General features: G+C 46.3%; 1 protein-coding gene and 1 long non-coding RNA gene across 3 annotated transcripts in view; one reads left to right on the top strand and one right to left on the bottom strand.

Annotated features, from left to right (window-relative positions):
- The window catches only part of ttll5 (tubulin tyrosine ligase-like family, member 5), a 451975-nt gene that overhangs the window by 44503 nt on the left and 381397 nt on the right, over window positions 1-26075 (top strand). For both annotated transcript variants that reach the window (XM_087989544.1, XM_087989543.1), the window contains exons 4-9: window positions 778-860; window positions 10183-10289; window positions 11867-11997; window positions 14993-15075; window positions 15916-15985; window positions 23273-23357. In XM_087989544.1, coding sequence (XP_087845670.1) covers window positions 778-860; window positions 10183-10289; window positions 11867-11997; window positions 14993-15075; window positions 15916-15985; window positions 23273-23357 — 559 coding nt within the window. The remainder of the gene's footprint in view (window positions 1-777; window positions 861-10182; window positions 10290-11866; window positions 11998-14992; window positions 15076-15915; window positions 15986-23272; window positions 23358-26075) is intronic.
- LOC148149333 (uncharacterized) overlaps window positions 11922-26075 on the bottom strand; it is an 86267-nt gene continuing 72113 nt past the window's right edge. Inside the window, exon 3 of the long non-coding RNA XR_015757820.1 lies at window positions 11922-12128. This is a non-coding gene — a long non-coding RNA (uncharacterized LOC148149333). The remainder of the gene's footprint in view (window positions 12129-26075) is intronic.

The raw sequence follows: 26075 nt of genomic DNA, 5'->3' as shown, positions 1-26075 counted from the left end.
CAATGATTTTGCACCAAAGAATTAAATGTGTTACTTCTAAGCTTGCTTATGACATAAAACTAGCTGGGATTGTGAGTAGTATGGAGATTGTAAAGAATCTTAAAGGCAATTTAGACAGGATGAGTAAGTATGCAGGAAAAACAAGAGAATGATTAAAGTTATGGTAAATTGAGAATGTAACTGAAAGCAAGCACACGGGTACAGAAGGCAAACAGTAGGTTAGCCTTCAGTGCAAGAGGGTTTGAGCACAGATGGAAGGAGACCTTGGTGCACCTTTATAGGGCCTTGCTGAGAGCACATCTGCATAATTATGTGCAGTTTTGATCTTGCCCAAGAAAGAATTTATCAGGAGTGCAGCAAAGGTTCACTAGATTTATTCTGGGATGGCAGATCTGTTTTACAATGAGAATATTCACTGGAGTTTGGAATAATGAGAGGGGATCACATTGAAATTTTAATAATTCTGTCAGGGCTGTTCAGATTGGGACAATATTTCACTCATGTACAGTTGCTTGTATGTTCCTGGCAAGGTCATCCAGAGCAAAGGTCATGGTCTCTTGATACAAGGTTGGCCATTTTAGGATTGAAATGAAGAGAAATTTCTTTACTAAGTGAATGGTGACTCTGGAATTCTCCATTGCATAAGGTTGTGGAGGTCAGGTCACTGAAGCTTCATTGCCTCCTATGATTAAATGCTGAGACTGAATTAGCATTAATTAACGCAGCCATATAACTGTATCAGAGTTAATTGATTGTGATGTATGCCTTTTCTTGTAGAACGCTACCACTTGGCGTACAAGATTGTGCGCACTGAGAGCAGGCTGGTACGTAGCATTCTGACGGTGCATGGCTTCCATGAGGTATGTTCACTTTGCTTTGTTATAAGATAATGTTTGTTAAGTTGAAGACCAATGGATGACTGTGTGATACAAAGACCAAAATGCTGAAATGCCAGGGTTACAAAGGCTTGGTTGACAAGCTTCAGAATTCGTACAGAGCCCATAGTGTTTCAATTGTGTTTCAAGAGCTCCAGCTAACTGGGAGAGAATGCAACGTCAACTCAAGGGAAACTAATTTATTCAACTAATTCATACTATGCCTTCTTGGTGAGGGTTTAATAGGGGTTTTAGAGGAATCTTTGCTCTGTATCTAATTCCATGTCGTACCTGTCCTGGAAATGTTTTTTCAATCAGTCCATGAGATGTCCATGCATCACTGGTTGGGCCAACATTTTATTGCTCAGTTCTAATTGCCTTTGAAAAGGTTGTGGCGAGCTGCCTTCCTGAGCATCGATGGTGAAGGGAGTAATTTTATGGTGCTAATCAAGTGGATTGTTTTGTCTTGAATGGTGTCAAATCTCATAAGTATTGTTGGACCAATAGACCAAAAAAATAGGACTAGTACAGTAGGAATAGTACAGACACAAATATTACAGACAAGCTTTTCCTTGCATGAAGTCAGGCTGATTCCATTTGGTTAGATTGTGAATTCCTAAGGTGTTGCTATTAATTCCTTAATAATTGATTCCAATGTTTTTCCAACAATACACATTAGGCTAATCAGTCTATAGTTACTCACTTTTTGCCTCACATTGGCAAAATGTGAAAAAACTGCATTTTTTGAGCTGTGCTCATCCAGGAGAGTGTGGAGTATTCCATTACAGTCCTGGCTTGTGTCTTGTCTAAAACAGACCTAAGGGGCAACTTTTTCACGCAGAGGGTGGTGTGTGTATGGAATGAGCTGCTAGAGGAAGTGGTGGAGGCTGGTACAATTGCAACATTTAAAAGGCATCTGGATGGGTATATGAATAGGTAGGGTTTAGAGGGATATGGGCCAAGTGCTGGCAAATAGGACTAGATTAGGTTAGGTTATCTGGTCGACATGGACGAGTTGGACCGTGCTGTATATCTCTATAACTCTATGACTCTTGTCAGTGGACAGGCTTTGGGCTGTGAGGAGATGATTTACTCACTGCAGGATTTCTAGCCTCTGAGCTGTTCTTGCAGCCACAGTATCTGTATGGCAAGTCCAGCTAAGTTCTGGACAATGGTATCCCCAGGTTGTGATGGTGGTGGATTTTGTTATGGTGACACTCTTCAGTCCAAGGAGTCCATGTCGAGCATAATCCCAAACCAAGCTAGACCCACCTGCCTGCACATGGCCCCTATCCCTCCAAGCATTTCTTATTCATTTACTTATCGAAATGTCTTTTAAAAATTGTAACTGTATCTGCATCCACCAGTTCCTCTGGAAGTTCATACGACACATGAACCACACTCTGTTTTAAAAAAAAAGCCCCTCATGTCGTTTTAAATCTTTCTCCTCTCACCTTAAAAATATGCTTCCCGCTGTTGAAAAACCCTACCTAGGGAAAAGACACCTGCCATTATCCTTACCTATAACCCCTCTTGATTTTATATACCTTTATAAGGTCAGCTGTCAACCTCCTAGTACCAGTGAAAAAAGTCCAAGCCTATTTCCCCTCTCCTTATAACTCAAACTCTCCATTCCCAGCAACGTCTTGTGAATTTCTTCTGAACCCTCTGCAGCTTCCTATAACTGGAACCTATATACTGGACATAGTACACCAGAAGACACCTCACCAACATCCTGTACAACTTCAACATGACTCCCCAGCTCCTATATTCAAAGGTCTGAGCAATGAAGGCAAGCGTGCTAAAGACTTTCCTAGGCTTCCTATCTTTTTGTGATGCAAACTTCAAAGAATTATGTACCTTCACCCCTCGATCTCTGGTCTACAACACTGCCCAAAGCCCTCCTTTTAATTGTATAAGTCTTGTCTTTTTTTTTACCAAAATACAATACCTAGAGTTTATCCAATATAAACTCCATCTGCCACTCCTCCGCCATTGACCCACTTGACTAAGATCTCTTTCTAATCTTAGATAACCTCCTTCACTGTCCACTACACCACTAATCTTGGTGTCATCCATAAACTTACTAACTATGCTTTGTATATTGATGTGGAGGTGCCTGTGTTGGATTGGGTGGACAAAGCTAAAAATCACAACACCAGGTTACAGTCCAAGATTATTTGGAAGTACAAGCTTTCGGAGTGCTGCCCTTTGTCACGTCGCTAGTGGGGCAGGATTATAGGACACAGAATTTATAGTAAAAGATCCAAGTGTTGTACAACTGATGGGATCAATACATTGCATCAGTTGTACGACAGTTGGATCTTTTACTATACATTCTGTGTCCTATAACCTGGTGTTGTGATTTTTAGCTTTGTGTATTATATCTAAATTATTTTATGTTGTTATGACACGGGATAAACCCCTCTGCTAATTTAAACCCGACACACAGAGAAACTCACCTCGTGCCGTAATCTGTTAAATTTCGAGAGGCAAAGAACTATCCCAGAGGTCACTATTTAAAGTAAAAAATTAACGAAAACATTAACAACTATTTACAACTCCTTTCTCTTAAATCTACTTTTTACCTCCCACTCTACAATACTGGTCTGATTTTAAAAAAAAAACCTGATTAAGATTTACAAAAAAAAATCATATTTCAAAACCAGTCAGCTTTGTCGATTCTCCTTTGTAGATTTTTTGCTGTATTTTTCTGGGTCGTTATTTCTTCGGTCATCTGCTGCACGAATGTCTTATGGACAGGTACCTTTCGGAGAGTTAGCTGGCTGTCTTTATGTCGGTGCTCGCTTGGCTGCTCTTTGTTGTTCACTCCCTGACTGTTCAAAATGTCCTGTTTTATAGCCCCAAACATAGGATCATTCCATTGGTTTGATATCATCCCAAACAGTAAAATTCAAATTTTGATTGGATTTTGGTATCTGGAGCATAATTTAAACAGATTGGCCGAATTAAATTTGTTTTTGTTCCATGGCAACACAACTCCAGTTATTTGTACGGCACACTCTACATCTTCATAACCAATCAGTGTCGAACAAAGTGGACCCAGCTCCGATCCCTGTGGAAAGCTGCTGGTCACAGGCCTCCAGACTGAAAAACAGTCCTCCACCATCACCCTCTGTCTCCTGCCATTTAGCCACTCTGAAGCCAAACACTTGTCAAAACCTTGCTCCCTGACATTCAATTTGAGTTCAGCCTGTGCTCATCCCCTGATGACATTACAGCCTTGATCTGAATACTGAATTACCATGGTGAGATGAGAATGAGTGCCCTTTACATGAGTACAGTATTTTATTGAGTATGGTGTCTCTGTCTTGATATTTCTGCATTGACTAAGATTTTAGGTATGCTGTGATAATTGGTTGCAAGCTCACTGATGGCTAGTCAGGCCTTTCCATGACCAGTACATTCTCCCACACTGGGTGCAAGTGAAGGCAGAGTTGGTGCTGGGGCTGATTGGATCTCTCTTCCTTTTCTCTTCACTCAGTCTCAATGGTCCCTGTAACCCCCGGTAATGTAACATCTCCAAACATGATCTGTGGGCTGTATTCCCTTTGGTAATGGTCAATGTGAAACATTGAGAAGGACTTCCTGAGGGGACCTTTGAAATATTAGGGTGGGCTCCTTTGTTCTGCTTACCAGTGGTTAGGTCTCCATATGACACTTTCTGAGGAAGGTGGCTGTTGTCCATTCAAGAAACACGATCTGCCAAGTGCAGTTTGCTTTACAGGAATGGAATAGCCTATATTATCAAGACCATGAAGTACTTAAGATCCAGGCCCTCTCCAACATGAGTCTGCTCGCCAGGCCGACAACACGAGGCCACGCTGCCTCCATGCTCTGACTTGCTCAGCTGCCGCTCTCGCTCTGTGGTCCCTGTGGGACTCGGCCTGTGCTCGCTCTGTCGTCCCTGTGGGACATGGCCCTTGCTCGCTCTGTCGTCCCTGTGGGACCCGGCCCGTGCTCGCTCTGTCGTCCCTGTGGGACACAGCCCATGCTCGCTCTGTCATCCCTGTGGGACTCGGCCCGTGCTCCCTCTGTCGTCCCTGTGGGACACGGCCCGAGCTCGGTCTACCATCACCGTGGGACTCGGCCCGAGCTCGGTCTACCGTCCCCGTGGGACTCGGCCTGTGCTCGGTCTACCGTCCCTGTGGGACTCGGCCTGTGCTCGCTCTGTCGTCCCTGTGCGCCTTGGCTCGTGCTCACTCTGTCGTCCCTGTGGGACACGGCCCGTGCTCGCTCTGTCGTCCCTGTGGGACACGGCCTGTGCTCGCTCTGTCGTCCCTGTGGGACACGGCCTGTGCTCGCTCTGTCGTCCCTGTGGGACTCGGCCTGTGCTCGCTCTGTCGTCCCTGTGGGACACGGCCTGTGCTCGCTCTGTCGTCCCTGTGGGACTCGGCCCGTGCTCGCTCTACCATCCCTGTGGGACTCGGCCTTTGCTCGCTCTGTCGTCCCTGTGAGGCTCGGCCTGTGCTCGCTCTGTCGTCCCTGTGGGACTCGGCCTGTGCTCGCTCTACCGTCCCCGTGGGACTCGACCCGAGCTCGGTCTGTCGTCCCCGTGAGACTCGGCTCGTGCTCACTCTGTCGTCCCTGTGGGACACGGCCCGTGCTCGCTCTGTCGTCCCTGTGGGACACGGCCTGTGCTCGCTCTGTCGTCCCTGTGGGACTCGGCCTGTGCTCGCTCTGTCGTCCCTGTGGGACACGGCCTGTTCTCGCTCTGTCGTCCCTGTGGGACTCGGCCCGTGCTCGCTCTACCATCCCTATGGGACTCGGCCTGTGCTCGCTCTGTCGTCCCCGTGGGATTCGGCCTGTGCTCGCTCTGTCGTCCCTGTGGGACTCGGCCTGTGCTCGCTCTACCGTCCCCGTGGGACTCGACCCGAGCTCGGTCTGTCGTCCCCGTGAGACTCGGCCCGTGCTCGCTCTGTCGTCTCCGTGGGACTCGGCCCGTGCTTGCTCTGTCATCCCTATGGGACTCGGCCTGTGCTCGCTCTGTCGTCCCCGTGGGATTCGGCCTGTGCTCGCTCTGTCGTCCCTGTGGGACTCGGCCTGTGCTCGCTCTACCGTCCCTGTGGGACTGGGCCCGAGCTCGGTCTACCGTCCCCGTGGGACTCGGCCTGTGCTCGCTCTACCGTCCCTGTGGGACACGGCCCGAGCTCGCTCTACCGTCCCCGTGGGACTGGGCCCGAGCTCGGTCTACCGTCCCCGTGGGACTCGGCCTGTGCTCGCTCTACCGTCCCCGTGGGACTCGGCCCGAGCTCGCTCTACCGTCCCCGTGGGACTCGGCCTGTGCTCGCTCTACCGTCCCCGTGGGACTCGGCCCCAGCTCGCTCTACCGTCCCCGTGGGACTGGGCCCGAGCTCGGTCTACCGTCCCCGTGGGACTCGGCCCGAGCACGGTCTACCGTCCCCGTGGGACTCGGCCCGTACTCGCTCTACCGTCCCCGTGCGACTGGGCCCGAGCTCGGTCTACCGTCCCCGTGGGACTCGGCCCGAGCACGGTCTACCGTCCCCGTGGGACTGGGCCCGAGCTCGGTCTACCGTCCCCGTGGGACCCGGCCCGTGCTCGGTCTACCGTCCCCGTGGGACTGGGCCTGTGCTCCCTCTGTCGTCCCTGTGGGACTCGGCCCGTGCTCCCTCTGTCGTCCCTGTGAGGCTCGGCCTGTGCTCGCTCTGTCGTCCCTGTGGGACTCGGCCCGTGCTCGCTCTACCATCCCTGTGGGACTCGGCCCGTGCTCCCTCTGTTGTCCCTGTGAGACTCGGCCCGTGCTCCCTCTGTTGTCCCTGTGAGACTCGGCCCGTGCTCGCTCTGTCGTCCCCGTGGGATTCGGCCTGTGCTCGCTCTGTCGTCCCTGTGGGACTCGGCCTGTGCTCGCTCTACCGTCCCCGTGGGACTCGGCCCGAGCTCGGTCTGTCGTCCCCGTGGGACTCGGCCTGTGCTCGGTCTACCGTCCCCGTGGGACTCGGCCTGTGCTCGCTCTACCGTCCCAGTGGGACTCGGCCCGAGCTCGGTCTACCGTCCCCGTGGGACTCGGCCCGAGCTCGGTCTACCGTCCCTGTGGGACTCGGCCTGTGCTCAGTCTACCGTCCCCGTGGGACTCGGCCCGTACTCGCTCTACCGTCCCTGTGGGACTCGGCCTGTGCTCGGTCTACCGTCCCCGTGGGACTCGGCCCGTACTCGCTCTACCGTCCCTGTGGGGCTCGGTCTACCATCCCCGTGGGACCCGTCCCGTGCTCGGTCTACCGTCCCCGTGGGACTCGGCCCGAGCTCGCTCTACTGTCCCCGTGGGACTCGGCCTGTGCTCGCTCTACCGTCCCCGTGTGACTCGGCCTGAGCTCGGTCTACCGTCCCTGTGGGACTCGGCCTGAGCTCGGTCTACCGTCCCTGTGGGACCCGGCCCGAGCTCGGTCTACCGTCCCCGTGGGACTCGGCCCGAGCTCGGTCTACCGTCCCCGTGTGACTCGGCCTGAGCTCGGTCTACCGTCCCTGTGGGACTCGGCCCGAGCTTGGTCTACCGTCCCTGTGGGACACGGCCCGAGCTCGGTCTACCGTCCCCGTGGGACTCGGCCTGTGCTCGCTCTACCGTCCCCGTGGGACTCGACCCGAGCTCGGTCTACCGTTCCTGTGGGACTTGGCCCGAGCTCGGTCTACCGTCCCCGTGGGACTCGGCCCGAGCTCGGTCTACCGTCCCTGTGGGACTTGGCCCGAGCTCGGTCTACCGTCCCCGTGGGACTCGGCCCGAGCTCGGTCTACCGTCCCTGTGGGACCCGACCCGTGCTCCCTCTGTCGTCCCTGTGGGACCCGGCCCGAGCTCGGTCTACCGTCCCCGTGGGACTCGGCCCGAGCTCGGTCTACCGTCCCTGTGGGACTCGGCCCGTGCTCCCTCTGTCGTCCCTGTGGGACCCGGCCCGAGCTCGGTCTACCGTCCCCGTGGGACTCGGCCCGAGCTCGGTCTACCGTCCCCGTGGGACTCGGCCCGAGCTCGGTCTACCGTCCCTGTGGGACCCGGCCCGTGCTCGGTCTACCGTCCCTGTGGGACTCGGCCTGAGCTCGGTCTACCGTCCCTGTGGGACTTGGCCCGAGCTCGGTCTACCGTCCCTGTGGGACACGGCCCGAGCTCGGTCTACCGTCCCCGTGGGACTCGGCCTGTGCTCGCTCTACCGTCCCCGTGGGACTCGGCCCGAGCTCGGTCTACCGTCCCTGTGGGACCCGGCCCGTGCTCGGTCTACCGTCCCTGTGGGACCCGGCCTGTGCTCGGTCTACAGTCCCTGTGGGACCCGGCCTGTGCTCGGTCTACCGTCCCCGTGGGACTCGGCCTGTGCTCGGTCTACCGTCCCTGTGGGACCCGGCCCGTACTCGCTCTACCGTCCCTGTGGGACCCGGCCCGTACTCGCTCTACTGTCCCTGTGGGACTCGGCCTGTGCTCGGTCTACCGTCCCCGTGGGACTCGGCCCGTACTCGCTCTACCGTCCCTGTGGGACCCGGCCCGTGCTCGGTCTACCGTCCCTGTGGGACTCGGCCTGTGCTCGGTCTACCGTCCCTGTGGGACCCGGCCCGTGCTCGGTCTACCGTCCCTGTGGGACTCGGCCCGTGCTCGGTCTACCGTCCCTGTGGGACCCGGCCCGTGCTCGGTCTACCGTCCCCGTGGGACTCGGCCCGAGCTCGGTCTACCGTCCCCGTGGGACTCGGCCCGAGCTCGGTCTACCGTCCCCGTGGGACTCGGCCCCCACGCTGTGCTCCTGCTGGGTTCATGTCGTGACCTGTCTGCCTTGACTCCACCCTCCAGTAAGGACAGGGCCGTGTGCTGGGGAGGAAAATTGCGACAAAGAGGAATGAAAAAGAAACTGAAAGCGAGAAGAATTGGTGTGCAGAGGAGCTCTGTCTGGGGGATATCTGTGTTGGTGTTTGCTGTTGTCAATGTTTGCAATGTGGTTCAGCTCGCAGATCCCTCCCGCATGATCAGTGCATATGTCATATCAAGGAGCCCTAGGAAGACCCTTTAATGGGACCGAAGGGGGAAGCTGTTTGCTGGTTGGAATCTTTCCTAACACCTCCCTTTGTTTTTATTCATTCATGGGATGAGGGTATTGCTGACCAGGCCAGTATTTATTGCCCATCCCTAATTGCCATGAGGGCAGTTAACAGTCAACCACATTGCTGTGGGTCTGGGGTCACATGTAGGCCAGACCAGGTAAGGCTGGCATTTTCCTTCCTTAAAGGACATTTGTGAACCAGATAGGTTATTCTGACAATTGACAGTGGTTTGCATGATTCTTAATTCCAGATTTTTTATAGAATTCCAATTCTATCATTTGTCATGGTGGGATTCCATCCCAGGTCTCCAGAACACTCTTTGGGTCTCTGGATTAACAGTCTAGTGACAGTACCACTTGGGCCTTCACCTGCCCACGAACTATCGCCATAGAAACAAAAAGCAGGTGTAAGCCATTCGGCAGATGGAGCCTGCTCCACCATTCATCACGATCATGGCTGATCTTGCTCTCTCCACATACCCTTGAAACCTTTAAACCTTTAGCATCTAGAAATATATCTATTTCTTTCTTATAATTACAGCACCAAAAGTCCTACAGTTCAGAATGAGGTAATTGAACACATCTTATCCTCACTGCCACTTCAAATGAGCTTCATTATTTAGCGTTTCCCCAATATCCTTGCACATTATTTCTATCCAAATAATTGCCCAATGTCCTCTTAACTATGACTCGGAGATGCCAGTGTTGGACTGGGGTGTACAAAGTTAAAAATCACACAACACCAGGTTATAGTCCAACAGGTTTAATTGGAAGCACACTAGCTTTCGGAGCGACGCTCCTTCATCAGGTGATTGTGGAGGGCTCGATCATAACTCAGAATTTATAGTAAAAAATTTGCAGTGTGATGTAACTGAAACTAAACATCAATTTTTCAATGTATAGTTTCAGTTACATCACACTGCAAATTTTTGCTATAAATTCTGAGTTACAATCGAGCGCTCCACAATCACCTGATGAAGGAGCATCGCTCCGAAAGCTAGTGTGCTTCCAATTAAGCCTGTTGGACTATAACCTGGTGTTGTGTGATTTTCCTCTTAAACACTAAGGAATGAGAATAAATGTTGGCCTTGCCACCGACTCCTACATCTCATTAAGAAATGAAAAGTGTGACTTGATGTTGATAATATGTTTTAATGTAGGTAGGCCACTAGCACTGACATACCACTCCTTAATAATACAAAGTTTCCAAAGCCAATTCTTGGTACTCATTCATTTGTACCTTCCTTTTTTCCTTATAGGTGCATCCCAACAGTAATGATTTCAACCTGATGTGGACAGGTTCTCATCTTAAACCTTATGTATTACGCTCACTGCTGGAATTTCAAAAAGTCAACCACTTTCCCAGGTATATATTTGGAGTGATGTTTCTTTGAAAGTTTGATTTATTTGTTTGATTGTGGTTTTATTTACAACCAAGTTGAACTTATTTGTTTTGGGTGATCTTAATTTCTAATGCAGTGTTTCCTCGAATCCTCCTGCATCTTTCCTACACCCTGAGATGGGTGGGGCATTTGGAACCTGGTGAGGCTGCAAGGAAGGCAGGCAAGGAAGAAGTGGGGAGTCAGTGGGGGAAATGCCACAGTCGGGCTAGCGTAAGCAGGGAGCCACAACCTAGGTGACAGGGTGTCTGCAAGGAAGTTGGGAAAGAGAGGCAGTCAAAAGGGAGTGGAAGAGAGAACAGGCTCAATCCTGTTGTTCCATTAACTTGGAGCGAGGGGATCTTGAAAGACTGGCAAAGTGAAATACATGCAAATTAAAGTGGTATTTCTAGTTTAAGGCTGGATATGTTCAGGAAGTATGCGGTGGATACTACTGTAATGAACACTGCCAATTGTTAAATTTAATAATCGAGATCTAAGATGCAGTAAGAAGGATAGGAAATACCTGTTCAAAATAAATGATGGAAATGCATTTAGCTGCGACCTCAATGAATTGCTGAAGGTGTAGGGTCATATCTTTTTGTTTGTAGAAGTGTATGTCAATTATTTTGAGAGGAAGCAAAACTTTGCTAGGTTGTGCCTAATCTCCTGTGCCATTTTGGACATAATGCTTTCCTTGTGTGTTGTGGCTTTAAGTTTAATGGAATTGATAATCATTGAGAGTATTAATAAATTCTTCTCTGTGTAAGTTCAAATATCCTACATATTGATAGAAATACAGAAGGTAATGTCAATATGTGAATGCATCACCTATTCAAGGAGTTAGTGAGAATGAAAAATAGCCCCTGAAAATCAAAAATGTAACCCCAGGAAAGGTGTGAGAGTTGGGGAGGAAGAAGTTCTGATGTGAAAGCATTGGAGAGAGTTCAGTTAAGATTCATGAGAATAATTCCATGAGGATCTTCAGTTCTGAAGGAGAAGTTCAGAGGTTAATTAGGACCTTCGATTATCATCTGAGATGTTGAAGGCTGAGAGTGGATTTTGTGGAGGTGTTCAAGGTCATGAAGGTAATAGATAGGGAGAAACTATTACAATTGTGAAAAATCACGAATAAGAGGGCAGAGATTTAAAATAGATGGTAAAATAAAGACAAATGTGATATGAGAAAGTAAGTTTTTGCGTAGCCAAATAGTTAAGCTCTGGAATGGGCTGAGAGTGTGGTGGAGACTGGTCTAATCAAAGCATTCTAAAGGGTGTTGGATTGTTACTTGATGTGGAACAATGAGCAGGGGAGTGCCATTGAATGAAATGCTAATTTGGAGTGAGTAAGTACAGACCTCTGGGCTTACTGACATGTCCTTGGTCCGTAACAATTGTGACTGAGACACTGTGTAGTTCTGTGAGCAACTTCACCTGAGTTACGGAAAATCTGCCATTGAGTCAAGCTGCAGTCCTGATTATACCCATGATTTAATACTTAGAAAGTGCTGATTTTTCTTTTATATTTTTCTTTATTTACAGTATTCAATTTTCTTTGTTTCAGATCCTATGAATTGACCAGGAAGGATCGGCTGTACAAAAATATCCAACGCATGCAGCAAACGTTTGGTTTCAGGCATTTCAACATTGTACCTCAGGCGTACATCCTCCCTGCTGAGTACCAGGAATTATGGAGTAAGGATCTTGCACTTTAGTCTTATCCTGATAATGCTGTCCCAAGTGCTGTGTCAGACCTGTGGTACTTCGTAAATGTGTCACTGAAACAACAATCCAGAGACCGTGACATCGAATCCCACCATGGAACCCTGAAAATTTGAATTTGGTTTACAAGTCAGAAAATAGTAAAAATGACCATGATCAGATTTTTGTAACCAACCCAACTTGCTCAGTTCCCTTCAGAGAAGAAAAACTGCCAATTTTACCTGATTCAGGCCTATATGTGTCATCAGTCATAAACTAGCACTAACCCCTGAAATGGTTGAATAGTACACTCATACCAATCTGCAGCTGTTGATTCAGCCAACCACCATCACCTCTGGGCAACTAACCCTAACCCTGTCCACATCCTGAACATGGTAAAAATAAGCACTTTTGACAGGGAATAGTGTGGTGTAAACATACCTGGTCTTGACTTTGTGCTCCAGGTGTTGCCAAAGGGACCGGCAATTTTTACCCGATTGTCAGTCTCTGCTGCTAGGTTAAACAAACATGAGTGGCTCCTTGTTTATTGTGAAAAAGAGGTATTCTCTATTCACTTGTACGCTAACTGCCCCACTTCCAAGAAATAAGTTAACTTCAAATCTCTGCAGAGTATTTCAGTATGCTGCTTTCAGGACCTCACTGTTTAGAAAGCTGCTGCACACCCCCTATCCTTAGAATACAAGAGCTGAGGCATACTGCTGAGGCTGTATAAGGCTCTAGACTGACCACATTTGGAATATTGTGAGCAATTTTGTGCCCCATATAAGGAAGATATACTGATGTTGGAGGGGTCCAGAGAATGTTCACAAGAATGATCCCCGGGATGAAGGCTCCACCATTCAAAATGATCTCCAGAATGATTGTGTCTGATCTTGGGCTTCAACTTCACATACATGCCCGTTGTCTTACCAAATTATAGACAATCGTAGAAAAAAAATTTCTTTTTTGCCAAAGCTTATTACAACCTCTTTGCTGTTTGCATAGATTGAATCTCTCTCAAGACTAATATACATGTTCTTTCATCATGTTTGTGCTGTATACTTTAATAACCTTACCTGCTAACTTATTCAACATTTTTATTTTTATGCCTCAATGTTTATTTGTATAGAAAAATACAGCACAGAACAGGCCCTTTGGCCCACGATGTTGAGCTGAGATTTAATCCTAATGCAAAATATAGTAACTTAACCTACACACCCCTCAACTCACTGCTATCCATGTGCATGTCCAGCAGTTGCTTAAATGTCCCTAATGACTCTGCTTCCACCACCACAGCTGGCAACACATTCCATGCACATTCTCAACTCTTAGCATAAAGAACCTACCTCTGACGTCTCCTTTATACCTTCCTCCTAATACCTTCAAACTATGACTTCTCGTACCAGTCAATTCTGCCCTGGGGAAAAGTCTCTGGCTGTTGACTCTATCTATTCCACTAATTATTTTGTACACCTTGATCAGGACTCCTCTCTTCCTCCTTCTCCCCAGAGAGAAAAGTCCGAGCTTATTCAACCTTTCTTCATAAGGCAAGCCCTCCAGTCCAGGCAGCATCCTAGTAAACCTTCTTTGCACCCTCTCCAAAACCTCTATATCTTTCCTATTGTAGGGTGACCAGAATTGGAGACAGTATTCCAAATGTGGTCTCACCTGGGACTTGTAGAGCTGCAGCAAAACCTCGCGGCTCTTAAACTTGATCCCCCTGTTAGTGAAAGCCAAAACACCATATGCTTTCTTAACAACCCTATTCACTTGGGTGGCAACTTTGAGGGATCTATGTACTCGCACACCCAGATCCCTCTGGTCCTCCACACTGCCAAGAATCCTGTCTTTAATCCTATATTCAGCATTCAAGTTTAGACCTTCCAAAATGCAACACTTTGTATTTATCCAGGTTGAACTCCATCTGCCATTTCTCAGCTCAGCTCTGCATCCTGTCTATGTCGCACTGCAGCCTGCAGTAGCCCACTATACTATCGACAACATCTCCAACCTTTGTGTCATCGGCAAATTTACTAGCCCACCCCTCAACCTCCTCATCCAAGTCATTTATAAAAACTACAAAGAGCAGAGGCCCAACAGAACCCCCGGGACCCCACTCAACACTGTCCTGCAGGCAGAATACTTTCCATCTACAACCACCCTCTGCCTACTGTCAGCCAGCCAATTCTGAATCCAGATAGCCAAATCTCCCTGTATCCCATACTTCCTGACTTTATGAATGAGCCTACCATGGGGAACCTTACCAAATGTCTTGCTGAAATCCATATACACTATATCCACTGCTCGACTGTTGCCGACCTGTCTTGTCACCTCCTCAAAGAACTCAATAAGATTAGTGAGGCATGACCTGCCCCTCTCAAAACATGCTGACTGCCTTTAATCACAGTATGCTTTGCCAAATAGTCATAAATCCTATCCCTCCGAATTCTTTCCAAAATTTTGCTGATCACAGACGTAAGGCTGACTGATCTGTAATTGCCAGGAATTTCCCTATTACCCTTCTTGAAAAGAGGAACAACATTCACCTCCTTCCGACCCTCTGGTATGACTCCTGTGGAGAGTGAGGAGGCAAATATCCTCGCCAGCGGCTTAGCAACCTCTTTTCTCGCTTCGCGGAGTAGCCTAGGATAAATCTGGTAACTGAGGGATCTGAACAATTGAACACGAGATCACTTCACGTGGAACAATGTGTCAACTGTGAAAACTTCAATTAGGTTAGCTCTGACTGAGGAACTGGAATGGGTCCTCTTGAGGTTCCATCAAATACACCAGTTCCTAATTGAGTTACATTTCCCATGCGTGGTTGTGTATGGACACTGCCTCTTGAAGTGTGGCTGGGTCCCGTTGGGCTCAGCCCTGGGACATTTGACTCGATTGCATTATTGTTAAAGTTAGAATTCTATTGATTCTGTTGCTCTACAGGAACCGATCAGAACTTGTTAATAATTATCAACGATTTTCTTTCAAGCTGCACATACAAAGGATAAAGGAGCGTGGATTGTCAAACCAGTCGCATCTTCTAGAGGCCGTGGAGTCTACTTGGTCACAAATGTAAGTCTTTGTTGACAAGTATGGGAAAGTTGATGACATATCAGCTGTTGTGATCCTGATCTCCAATGGTCAGTAAATCACGGTTTAGATTTTACCGATTTTTGAATTCTGTCCCAACTGGATGGAATTGAGAGTGCCACAATCTGTATTACATCTCAAAATCATTGCCTTTGGAGGTGAAACATGACCTAATGCTGATGAGTATGCCTTCCTGCTGTTCCAACTTCTGAACCATGTCAACAATCCATCTTTATGGATGATCGATGAGTATGAACGTGAAATTGACTGTGGGTACACTTGGTCAAACTTTGCCCAAATTTGATCCTGCAACTTCTTCCTCTAATATTTTGCAGCTGCAGGACTTCACAAAATATTTCTCAGTTAGTGAGATACTCTTTGTAGAGTAGTCAGTCCTGTAATTCAGAAAATATGGGAGCTAATTTTGTGCACAGCAAGCTTCCACAAGCAGCCATGTAATTATAATCCGATGATTTGTTTTGGTAATGTCAGTTGAACAATAAAGGTTGCCCAGAAAAGGTGAGAGTGTGAGGTTTGAGCAATAGCTAGTAACCCAGGATTACCCATTTCTGTGCTTTGGTAAAATTGTGTCTCAATTGCATTCTTTTAACCTGAAGAAGGAGATTTCTGCAGAATTATTTCATAACTCAATCACTGTGACACTAGGGATCGCCTTTTGGGGCTTGCATTAGAATGCCGTAGTTTCTGATCCTAAGCAACAAATGTTAAATGGTAGTTTACTGACATGTACTTCACTGGATGCTCGCCACCGTTCCACTGTATTACACTCAAATCTTGTTCCTTTTTTTTTCTGATGTTTAGCCTAACCAGATTACAACAGATGAGAGCATCTTAGTTTCACGTTACATCCGCTCTCCACTGCTAATTGATGGTAAGTTGTATATTTTAATAGCATATGCTGAACTTTCCGGCTTTATTTGGTCATCTTTTCTTGGTGTTCTTAAATTGCAAATACTTGATAAAATGCTTGCTTTGTTCCCACTCTATCTTCCCATGCATATGGATTCATATGGCTCACTCAGGGAAGAGTAATGTTCTATCTTTCATTGTTAATGTCTACATGATCAATGGCCAACACTTCTCCCCAAAAGTTAGATTTTCGTTTTGCCTCCTGCAACTGCATTCAAAAAGCACCATACGATGTAGCCACATGAATGAGGACTCTGCTGTCTGATTTTGTTGAATGTCCTTCTGTAACCTAGGCCAGTTATAACGACGAGCTGTTTTGAGCTAATACTAAATTATTTCTCAAGATAATACTACTCACTGAACTCTCTGTTCATGTTGCATTATACATTGCTTTCCTCTCTTTTCCTATTCATTTTTGCACTGTGATAGTTGCTGGTACAGTCCGTACTTATTGTCCATCCACCCCATAATTCCCCTGAGTTTGATTCATCCTTAGCGGCTGCCTCTTCTTTTCTGTTTCTTGACATCTCCGATTACTGAGGATAGTTTTCACATGTATGCTGATAACACCAAACACAACCTCCCTGCTACCCATCTTGAACTTTACACTGATTCACTCTCTTTTCTGCAAACTTTGTGAGCCCTACATATCTTACACAGACTTGTTTGTTCACTTGACTCTGCCTTCATTTATTTATCCTCCTCCTTTTGGTCCACTTTCAGATGCTCAGATCTCCCTATGTGGAATTCTCTCCTTAAACATTTCCTCTCCAATATCTCTATCTCTTTTACTTTAGGACCTTCCTTAGAAGCCACTATCATCATCTTCCTTGATTTCACCTCCATTTTTTTCACATTTCTCTGTTTAAAGATATTATATCAAATTTTTTTTTTTTTTAATTTGCTTACACCGAAAGGAAGCTTTTGTTTTCTGATATTTTCTGTTTCAGCTTTTTGATAGACTGGTGCAAAAAATAATCTATGGTTTGCACTTTCAGGATACTGTTCCTTGTAAATCTTAGATTTCCCTGAGTGGTGCAGTGATGCCCTGCTTCTGCCAATCCTTGTGCGATGGTACTCCATGCACCCAACAATTCTATATGAAAAGAAGTTTCTTCCAAACTGCCTCCTGAATCCCTTCCAAATATTAATTTTAAATAATTGACCCCATGTTACTGAAGCAGTCTTTTCTCATTCACACTCTCAAATATCCCATATTAAATTATATATCTTAATTTTTTTTCACATCTGCTCCAGTAGAACATGTACACAGAATATACACATCCTCTGTGTAAATGAAATTACTAATCTGTTTGATTATGCTTTATGCAAATACACACAGGAAGTCTTCAGGAACATTGAATTACGTTTTATAGAACATAGAACATAGAAAAATACAGCGCAGTACAGGCCCTTCGGCCCTCGATGTTGCACCGATCCAAGCCCACCTGACCTACACTAGCCCACTATCCTCCATATGCCTATCCAATGCACGTTTAAATGCCCATAAAGAGGGAGAGTCCACCACTGCTACTGGCAGTGCATTCCATGAACTCGGGACTCGCTGAGTAAAGAATCTACCCCTAACATCTGTCCTATACCTACCACTCCTTAATTTAAAGCTATGCCCCCTCGTAATAGCTGACTCCATACGTGGAAAAAGGTTCTCATTGTCGACCCTATCTAAACCCCTAATCATCTTGTACACCTCTATCAAGTCACCCCTAAACCTTCTTTTCTCCAATGAAAACAGCCCCAAGTGCCTCAGCCTTTCCTCATACGATCTTCCTTCCATACCAGGCAACATCCTGGTAAACCTCCTCTGCACCCGTTCCAGTGCCTCCACATCCTTCCTATAGTATGGCGACCAAAACTGCACACTATACTCCAGATGCGGCCGCACCAGAGTCTTATACAACTGCAACATGACCTCAGGGGTCTGGAACTCAATTCCTCTACCAATAAAAGCCAGTACGCCATATGCCTTCTTCACCGCACTATTTACCTGGGTGGCAACTTTCAGAGATCTGTGTACATGGACACCAAGATCCCTCTGCTCATCCACACTACCAAGTATCCGACCATTAGCCCAGTACCCCGTCTTTTTGTTACTCTTACCAAAGTGAATCACCTCACACTTACCTACATTGAACTCCATTTGCCACCTTTCTGCCCAGTTCTGCAACTTATCTATATCCCGTTGTAACCTGACACATCCTTCCTCACTGTCAACAACTCTACCGAATTTCGTATCATCTGCAAACTTGCTCACCCAACCTTCTAGCCCCTCCTCCATGTCATTTATAAAAATGACAAACAGCAATGGTCCCAAAACAGATCCTTGCGGAACATCGCTAGTAACTGCACTCCAAGATGAACCTTTACCGTCAACTACTACCCTCTGTCTTCTTCCAGCCAGCCAATTCCTAATCCAAACCTCCAACTCACCCTCAATGCCATACCTCCGTATTTTTTGCAGTAGCCTACCATGGGGAACCTTATCAAACGCCTTACTAAAATCCATATACACCACATCTACCGCTTTCCCCTCATCCACCTCCTTAGTCACCTTCTCAAAGAATTCAATAAGGTTTGTGAGGCACGACCTGCCCTTCACAAAACCATGCTGACTATCCTTGATCACATTATTCCTATCCAGATGTTCATAAATCCTATCCCTTACAATTCTCTCTAAGACTTTGCCCAGAAGTGAGACTCACCGGCCTATAGTTACTAGGGTTATCCCTACTCCCCTTCTTGAACAAGGGAACCACATTTGCTAGCCTCCAATCTTCTGGCACTACTCCTGTAGACAACGAGGACATAAAAATCAAGGCCAATGGCTCTGCAATCTCCTCCCTTGCTTCCCAGAGAATCCTAGGATAAATGCCATCAAGCCCAGGAGACTTATCTATTTTCACCCTTTCCAGAATTTCCAACACCTCTTCCCTACATACCTCAAAGCCGTCCATTCTAATTAATTGTGACTCAATATTCACATCAGCAACAATGTCCTGTTCCTGAGTGAATATTGACGAAAAGTATTCATTCAGTGTCTCCCCAATCTCTTCAGCCTCCACACGCAACTTCCCACTACTATCCTTGACTGGACCTATTCCTAACCTAGTTATTCTTTTATTCCTGACATACCTATAGAAAGCCTTAGGGTTTTCCCTAATCCTACCAACTAAGGACTTTTCATGTCCCCTCCTTGCTGCTCTTAGCTCTCTCTTCAGATCCTTCCTGGCTACCTTATAACTCTCAATCGCCCCAATTGAACCTTCACGCCTCATCTTTACATAGGCCGCCCTCTTCCATTTAACAAGGGATTCCAATTCCTTATTAAACCACGGCTCCCTCACACGACCCTTTCCTCCCTGCCTGACAGGTACATACTTATCAAGGACACTCAATAGTTGCTCCTTGAACAAGCTCCACATATCAATTGTGCCCATGCCTTAAAGCCTACTTTTCCAAGCCACGCATCCTAGGTCGTGCCTCACCGCAATCATAATTTCCCTGCCCCCAGCTATAACTCTTGCCCTGCAGTGTACACTTATCCCTCTCCATCACTAGAGTAAAAGTCACCGAATTGTGGTCACTGTCCCCAAAGTGCTCACCTACCTCCAATTCAAACACCTGGCCTGGTTCGTTACCCAGAACCAAATCCAGTATGGCCTCACCTCTTGTTGGCCTGTCTACATATTGTGTCAAGAAACCCTCCTGCACACATTGGACAAACACCGACCCATCTAACGAACTCGAGCTATAGCTTTCCCAATCAATATCAGGAAAGTTAAAGTCCCCCATAACAACCACCCTATTACTTTCACTCTTCTCCTGAATCATCCTCGCAATCCTTTCCTCTATGTTTCTAGGACTATTAGGAGGCCTGTAGAAAACTCCTAACAGAGTGACCTCACCTTTCCTATTCCTAACCTCAGCCCAAACTACCTCAGATGGCGAGTCTTCATCCATCGTCCTTTCCACCGCTGTAATACTATCTTTGACAAGCAATGCCACACCTCCCCCTCTTTTACTGATGTTATGAAAGTTTATTATATTAAGTTATTTGTAAACTTGGGTACTAACATGGACAGATCCATTTATAGTTTTGAGTTTGATTTTGTATTTCTGTATTGAGAGGGTTAATAAGGAAAGGAGTTAGTTCTATTTTTGAGCCTGAAAATCATGACTTGGGTGCCTGAATATTTGTTTACATGCATAACCAAGGCAAAAATAAATCATGAGCTTGCAAGCCAGATACCACTTTAGGATTGTCCAATACTCCACTTGTTCTAGCTTATCAACTCAATAATAACCAATTTATCCCAACTCTGTTTCCTGTCAGCTGGCTAATTCTTTACCCATGCTACTATATTACCTGCAACACCATCTTGTTAGCTTTGACATTAGTCCCTGCTGAGATCATAACATATCTCAACACAGCCAGCAATGAAGATAGACACCCTCAGTGCTCTTTGGATGCAGGGTCAGTTGAGGAATGATTGTTGGGTAAACCTGGCAAGAGCTGAAAATGTGTTGCTGGAAAAGCGCAGCAGGTCAGGCAGCATCCAAGGAGCAGGAGAATCGACGTTTCGGGCATGAGCCCTTCTTCAGGAACTCCTGCCCGAAATGTCGATTCTCCTGCTCCTTGGATGCTGCCTGACCTGCTGCGCTTTTCCAGCAACACATTTTCAGCTCTGATCTCCAGCAGCTGCAGTCCTCACTTTCTCCTAAACCAGGCAAACCTAACTAGGCAAAATGTTCATGTGTAGAAGCTGATAGGCACTTGTTGCTCAGATTACTACACTGGACTTCTGTTGTTCCTCTTACAGGTAGAACCTACAATCTTTCATCTTGGAGCCAAATGTTTATCACTCTGCAGCAAGGGGAAGCTGCGTTAGCTGTGTTCTTAAGCAGATTGATGTAACAAGTGTGGAGGTATTGGAGGGCTTGGCAGATTCAATAGATGAAGGGCTTTTGCCCGAAATGTCAATTTTCACGCTCCTCGGATGCTGCCTGACCTGCTGTGCTTTCCAGCACCGTGCTAATCTTGACTCTAACCTCCAGCATCTGCAGTACCCACTTCTGCCTAGATTTAATAGGGACAAATCCTTGGGTCTGGATGAGTTTTATCCTCTGCTGTTGTAGGAGATCAGGGAAGAAATTACAGGGGCCCTGACCCAAGTTTCTGGCCACATGGGAGGTTCCAGAGGACTGGAGGATAGTGAATGTAGTTCCATTTTACAAGGAGGATGGTAGAGATAGACCAGGGAACTACAGACCAGTGAATCTCACTTCAGTGATAGAAAAACTATTGGTGAAAACAGTGAAGGGGAAAATGAATCTCTATTTAGAGAGGCAGTGTTTGGTCAGGGGTAGTCAATGTAACTTTGTCAGAGAGAGGTCATGGTTAAAGAATATGAATTTTTGAGAAGGCGATTAAGTGGTTAAATGAGAGTAGTGCAGTTGATGCAGTCTATATGGATTTCAGCAAAGTTTTTGACAAGGTGCCACATGAGAAACTGATAAAGAAGGTAAAAGGTCATGGGATCCAAGGTGACTTGGCAAGTTGGATCCAAAATTAGCTCAGTGACAGGAGACAGAGGGTGGTGGTAGAAAGCTGTTTGCGTGACTGCAGCCCGGTGTGAAGTGGGTGTTCCACAGAGATTGATGTGGGGTCCCTTACTGTTTGTGATATTCATAAATGATGGAGATGAGAATGTGGTATCGGATGCTAAATAAGTTCGTGGATGTCACAAAAATTGGCCATAACACCACAACTGACATAAGACATAGGAGTGGAAGTAAGGCCATTCGGCCCATCGAGTCCACTCCCCCATTCAATCATAGCTAATGGGCATTTCAATGCCACTTAGCCACACTCTCCCCGTATCCCTTAATTCCTTGCGAGATTAAGAATTTGTCAATCTCTGCCTTGAAGACATTTATCGTTCTGGCCTCCACTGCGTTCCATGGCAATGAATTCCACAGGCCCACCACTCTCTGGCTGAAGAAATGTCAGCTAGCCAGTTATATTAGAAATGATAGTAAAAGTTTCTTTCAATACATAAGAAACAAATGAGAGACAGAAGTAGAGATTGGGCCGTTCCAAATTGATGCAAGAAGGCTAGTGATGGGAGATGAAGAAATAGCTGAAGAACTTAATAAATACAGGCTTCACAGTGGAAGACATGAGTAACATCCCAACAATTAAGGAGAGTCAAGGGCCAGAGTTGAGTATGATAGCCATTACAAAAGAGAAAGTACTAAAAATTGCGAAATCTCTAGGCCCTGATGGGCTACATCCTAAAGTTCTGAGGGAAGTGGCTGAGGAAATAGCGGAGGCGTTGGTTGTGATCTTTCAAAAATCACTGGAGTCAGGGAAAGTCCCAGATGACTGGTAAATTGCTGTTGTATCCCCTGTGTTCAAGAAAGGATCAAGACAAAAGATGGAAAATTATCGGCTGATTAGCTTAACCTCGATTGTAGGTAAAATTCTAGAATCCATCGTTAAGGATGAGATTTCTAATTTCTTGGAAGTGCAGGGTCGGATTAGAACAAGTCAGCATGGATTTAGTAAGGAGAGGTCATGCCTGACAAACCTGTTAGAATTCTTTGAAGAGGTAACAAGTGGGTTAGACCAGGGAAACCCAATGGATGTTATCTACCTAGACTTCCGAAAGGCCTTTGAAAAGGTACCTCACGGGAGGCTGCTGAGTAAGGTGAGGGTCCATGGTGTTCGAGGTGAACGACTGGCATGAATTGGGGATTGGCTGTCTGACAGAAGGCAGAGAGTTGGGATAAAAGTTTCTTTTTTGGAATGGCAGCTGGTGACAAGTGGTGTCCCGCAGGGTTCAGTGTTGGGGCCGCAGCTGTTCACATTATATATTAATGATCTGGATGAAGGGACTGGGGGCATTCTGGTGAATCAATAACAAGGGGGAAGAATTTTAAAGTGAAATGCAGAGGTTTAGAGAGGACTTGAGAAAAAGATTTTTTACCCAGAGGGTGGTGGGCTGCACTGCTTGGGAGAGTAGTTGAGGTGGGAAACCTCACAACCTTTAAAGAGTACTTGGCTGAGCATTTGAAGTCTCAGAACATTCAAGGCTGTGAGACTAGTGTAGGTAGTAGAACATTTTTGGTGGTACAGACTTGATGGACTGAAGGGCCTCTTCTGTACTTTATGATTCTATGTCACTGATAGTGTGACCACCTGTGGAGTCTTTTTTTTTGCCATTTACAGATTTCAAGTTTGATGTGCGATTGTATGTCTTAGTGACATCTTATGATCCTCTGGTGGTTTATCTATATGAAGAAGGATTGACAAGGTAGGAAAGTTCCAATATTTGTGTCAATTATACATGACTAGAAGGTGCATGTGTCCTGTCTGACAGTGTTATCTTAACAACTTGCATTTATACAACACCATTTTAAGGCAGGGACTTCCAGAGTCAAGAGGAAAACAGATGGTCTCATAAGACACATGAGGTGGGCCATTCAGCCTGTTGTGTCTGCTCTGCCATTCAATTAATCTAAAAGATCTGATTATCCTCAACTCCTTTCTCCTGCCTTTGCTTCATAGCCTTTGATTCCCTTGCTGATCAAAAATCTTACTATCTGATAGGTGGAGGCTGAGGTAGTGTTGAGGAAGTGGGGAGATTGCAGAAGAACTTGGACATGTTAGGATAGTGGGCAAAGAAGTGGCCGATAGAATGCAATGTGGCCAAGTGTGAAATTATACATTTTGATAGGAAGGATAGAAGTGTAGACTATTTTCTAAATGGGGAAAGACTTCAGAAATTTAGGAAATCCTAGTTCAGGATTCTCTTTAGGTAACCACACAGGTTCAGTTGGTGGTTAGGAAAGCAAATGCAATGTTGGCATTCATTTCAACAGGGCTAGAATACAAGAATAGGGAGGTACTGCTGAGGCTGTGTAAGGCTCTGGTCATACTGCATTTGGGATACTGTGGACAGTTTTGGGTTCTGTATCTTAGGCAGGATGTGCTGACCTTGGAGTGGGTCCAGAAGAAGTTTACAAGAATAATTAGGGCTTGAAGGGCGTTTCATAGGATGAGTAGCAGTTGAGGGCTCTGAGTCTGTACTCAATGGAGTTTCAGTGTATGAGTGGGGTTCTGATTGAAAGTTATAGAATACGGAGAGGCCTGGTAGAGTGGACATGGAAATGATGTTTCCACTAGTGGGCGAGACTAGGACCTGAGGGCTCAGCCTCAGAGTAAAGGAGCAACCCTTTAGAACTGAGATGAGGTGGAATTTCTTCAGCCAGAGGGTAGAGACTCTGTGGAACTCCTTGCCGCAGAGGGCTGTAGAGGCCATTGAATGTATTTAAGATAGAAATAGATTGGTTCTTGGTTAGTAAGGGGACCAAGGGTTATGAGGTGAAGACAGGAGAATGAGGTTGAGAAACCTGTCACCCAGGATTGAATGGTGGAGTTGACTTGATGGCAAGAGTGTCCTAATTCTGCTCTTATATGATATGACTTTATGGTCTTTAACAATCCAGCCTCTATAGCCCTCTGTGACAAAGAATTCCACAAGTTCACCAACCTCTGTGAGAAGAACAAAATGAGGAGAGATTCATTCAATTAACAAATAATGAATGATAGTGCCACATCAGAAAGGGGAAAGTTACCTGGACAGTTTGTTCCAGAGGTGGTCACACCCTTCAGATTAGTTCATTTAGAATTGGTTTGTAATCAGGATCAGGAGGTTGTGAGATACACATGGGAACCCATGGGGTTAGAATTGAGGATCTTTTGGCCCTGCAATTGTCCAGCAGTTGCAAGGTTCTTGCAAGCTGTGTTGATGAGAATGGGGAATACAGGGAGGATGAGCAAACTGACCTTGGCACCATTGTACAGGACGCCATTCAAGTGGGGAAAGAAAATAGTTATGTTGTAATGGTAGGGATTCGGGGGATTAGGTCTAATAGGGGAATAGATACTGTTCTCTGCAGGCGTGAACCGGAATCCTGATTACCTGTTCAGTTCCAAGGTTAAGGTCATGTCACTAAGAATTTGCAGAGGAAGTAGAGGGATTCATAGGTGCTGTCCACATTGGTATAGTGACATTGGGAAGACTGAAATGGAGGGTTTGTTGAAAAAAAAACCCAACGTAATAAGCTGGATTACTTCCTGAGCCACAGGCAAACTGGTATAGGGTAAATAAAGTCAAGGAGTTAGGTGAATGGCTCGGAGATTGGTCCAGTTGTAATGGATTTCAGTTTATGGAGCACTGGCTCCAGTTCTTGGGTAGAAGGGAATTGTTCTGGTGGGATGGCTTCACTTGAACTATGTATGGGGCCAGTGTCCTGGTGAACCACATAACTAGGGCTGTAGAGGGGAATTAAAATTAATCGGGGTGGGGGAAATAGTTGAGGATTTGGGAGAGGGGAAACATGGGCCTACACAGCAAGAGAATATGGCAAAATTATCGGGCAGCTTTTTGAATAGTAGTGCTCTGGGACAGCAACGGACTGAATGTACAACTATGGAAAAACAACAGTTAAAGCGGTTCCAAGGTGAAGAACAAATTATAGAGGTTTATAAAATAATGAAGCGTATGGATAAGGTGAATGGCAGGTGTCTTTTCCCTGGGGGGTATTTCAAGACTAGGGGGCATATTTTTAAGATGAGAGAAGAAGGATTTATAAAAGACATGAGGAGCAACTATCTTAAAAACAGAGTAGTTTTTGTGTAAATGAACTTCCAGAGCAAGTGTTGGGTGCGGGTACAGTTACCATGTTTAAAAGATATTCAGATAGAGTCCTCGAGATGTACGGCACAGAAACAGACCCTTCGGTCCAATTTGTCCACGTTGACCAGGTATCCTTAACTAATCTAGTCCCATTTACCAGTGTTTGCATTATACTCCTCTAAACCCTTCCTATTCATACACCCATCCAAATGCCTGTTATATAATTACATGAATAAGAAATGTTTGGATGCATATGCACCAAGCGCAGGCAGGTGGGACTAGTTTAGTTTGGGATTATGTTCAGCGTGGACTGGTTGGACTGAAGGTCTG

The sequence above is a fragment of the Chiloscyllium plagiosum genome, unplaced genomic scaffold (genome assembly GCF_037043375.1).
Source record: "Chiloscyllium plagiosum isolate Xiang-an unplaced genomic scaffold, Cpla_swu_hap1 HiC_scaffold_8, whole genome shotgun sequence".
Taxonomy (NCBI): domain Eukaryota; kingdom Metazoa; phylum Chordata; class Chondrichthyes; order Orectolobiformes; family Hemiscylliidae; genus Chiloscyllium; species Chiloscyllium plagiosum.
The sequence above is the reverse complement of the archived record's forward strand: the minus strand, read 5'-3'. Positions and strand labels throughout refer to the sequence as shown.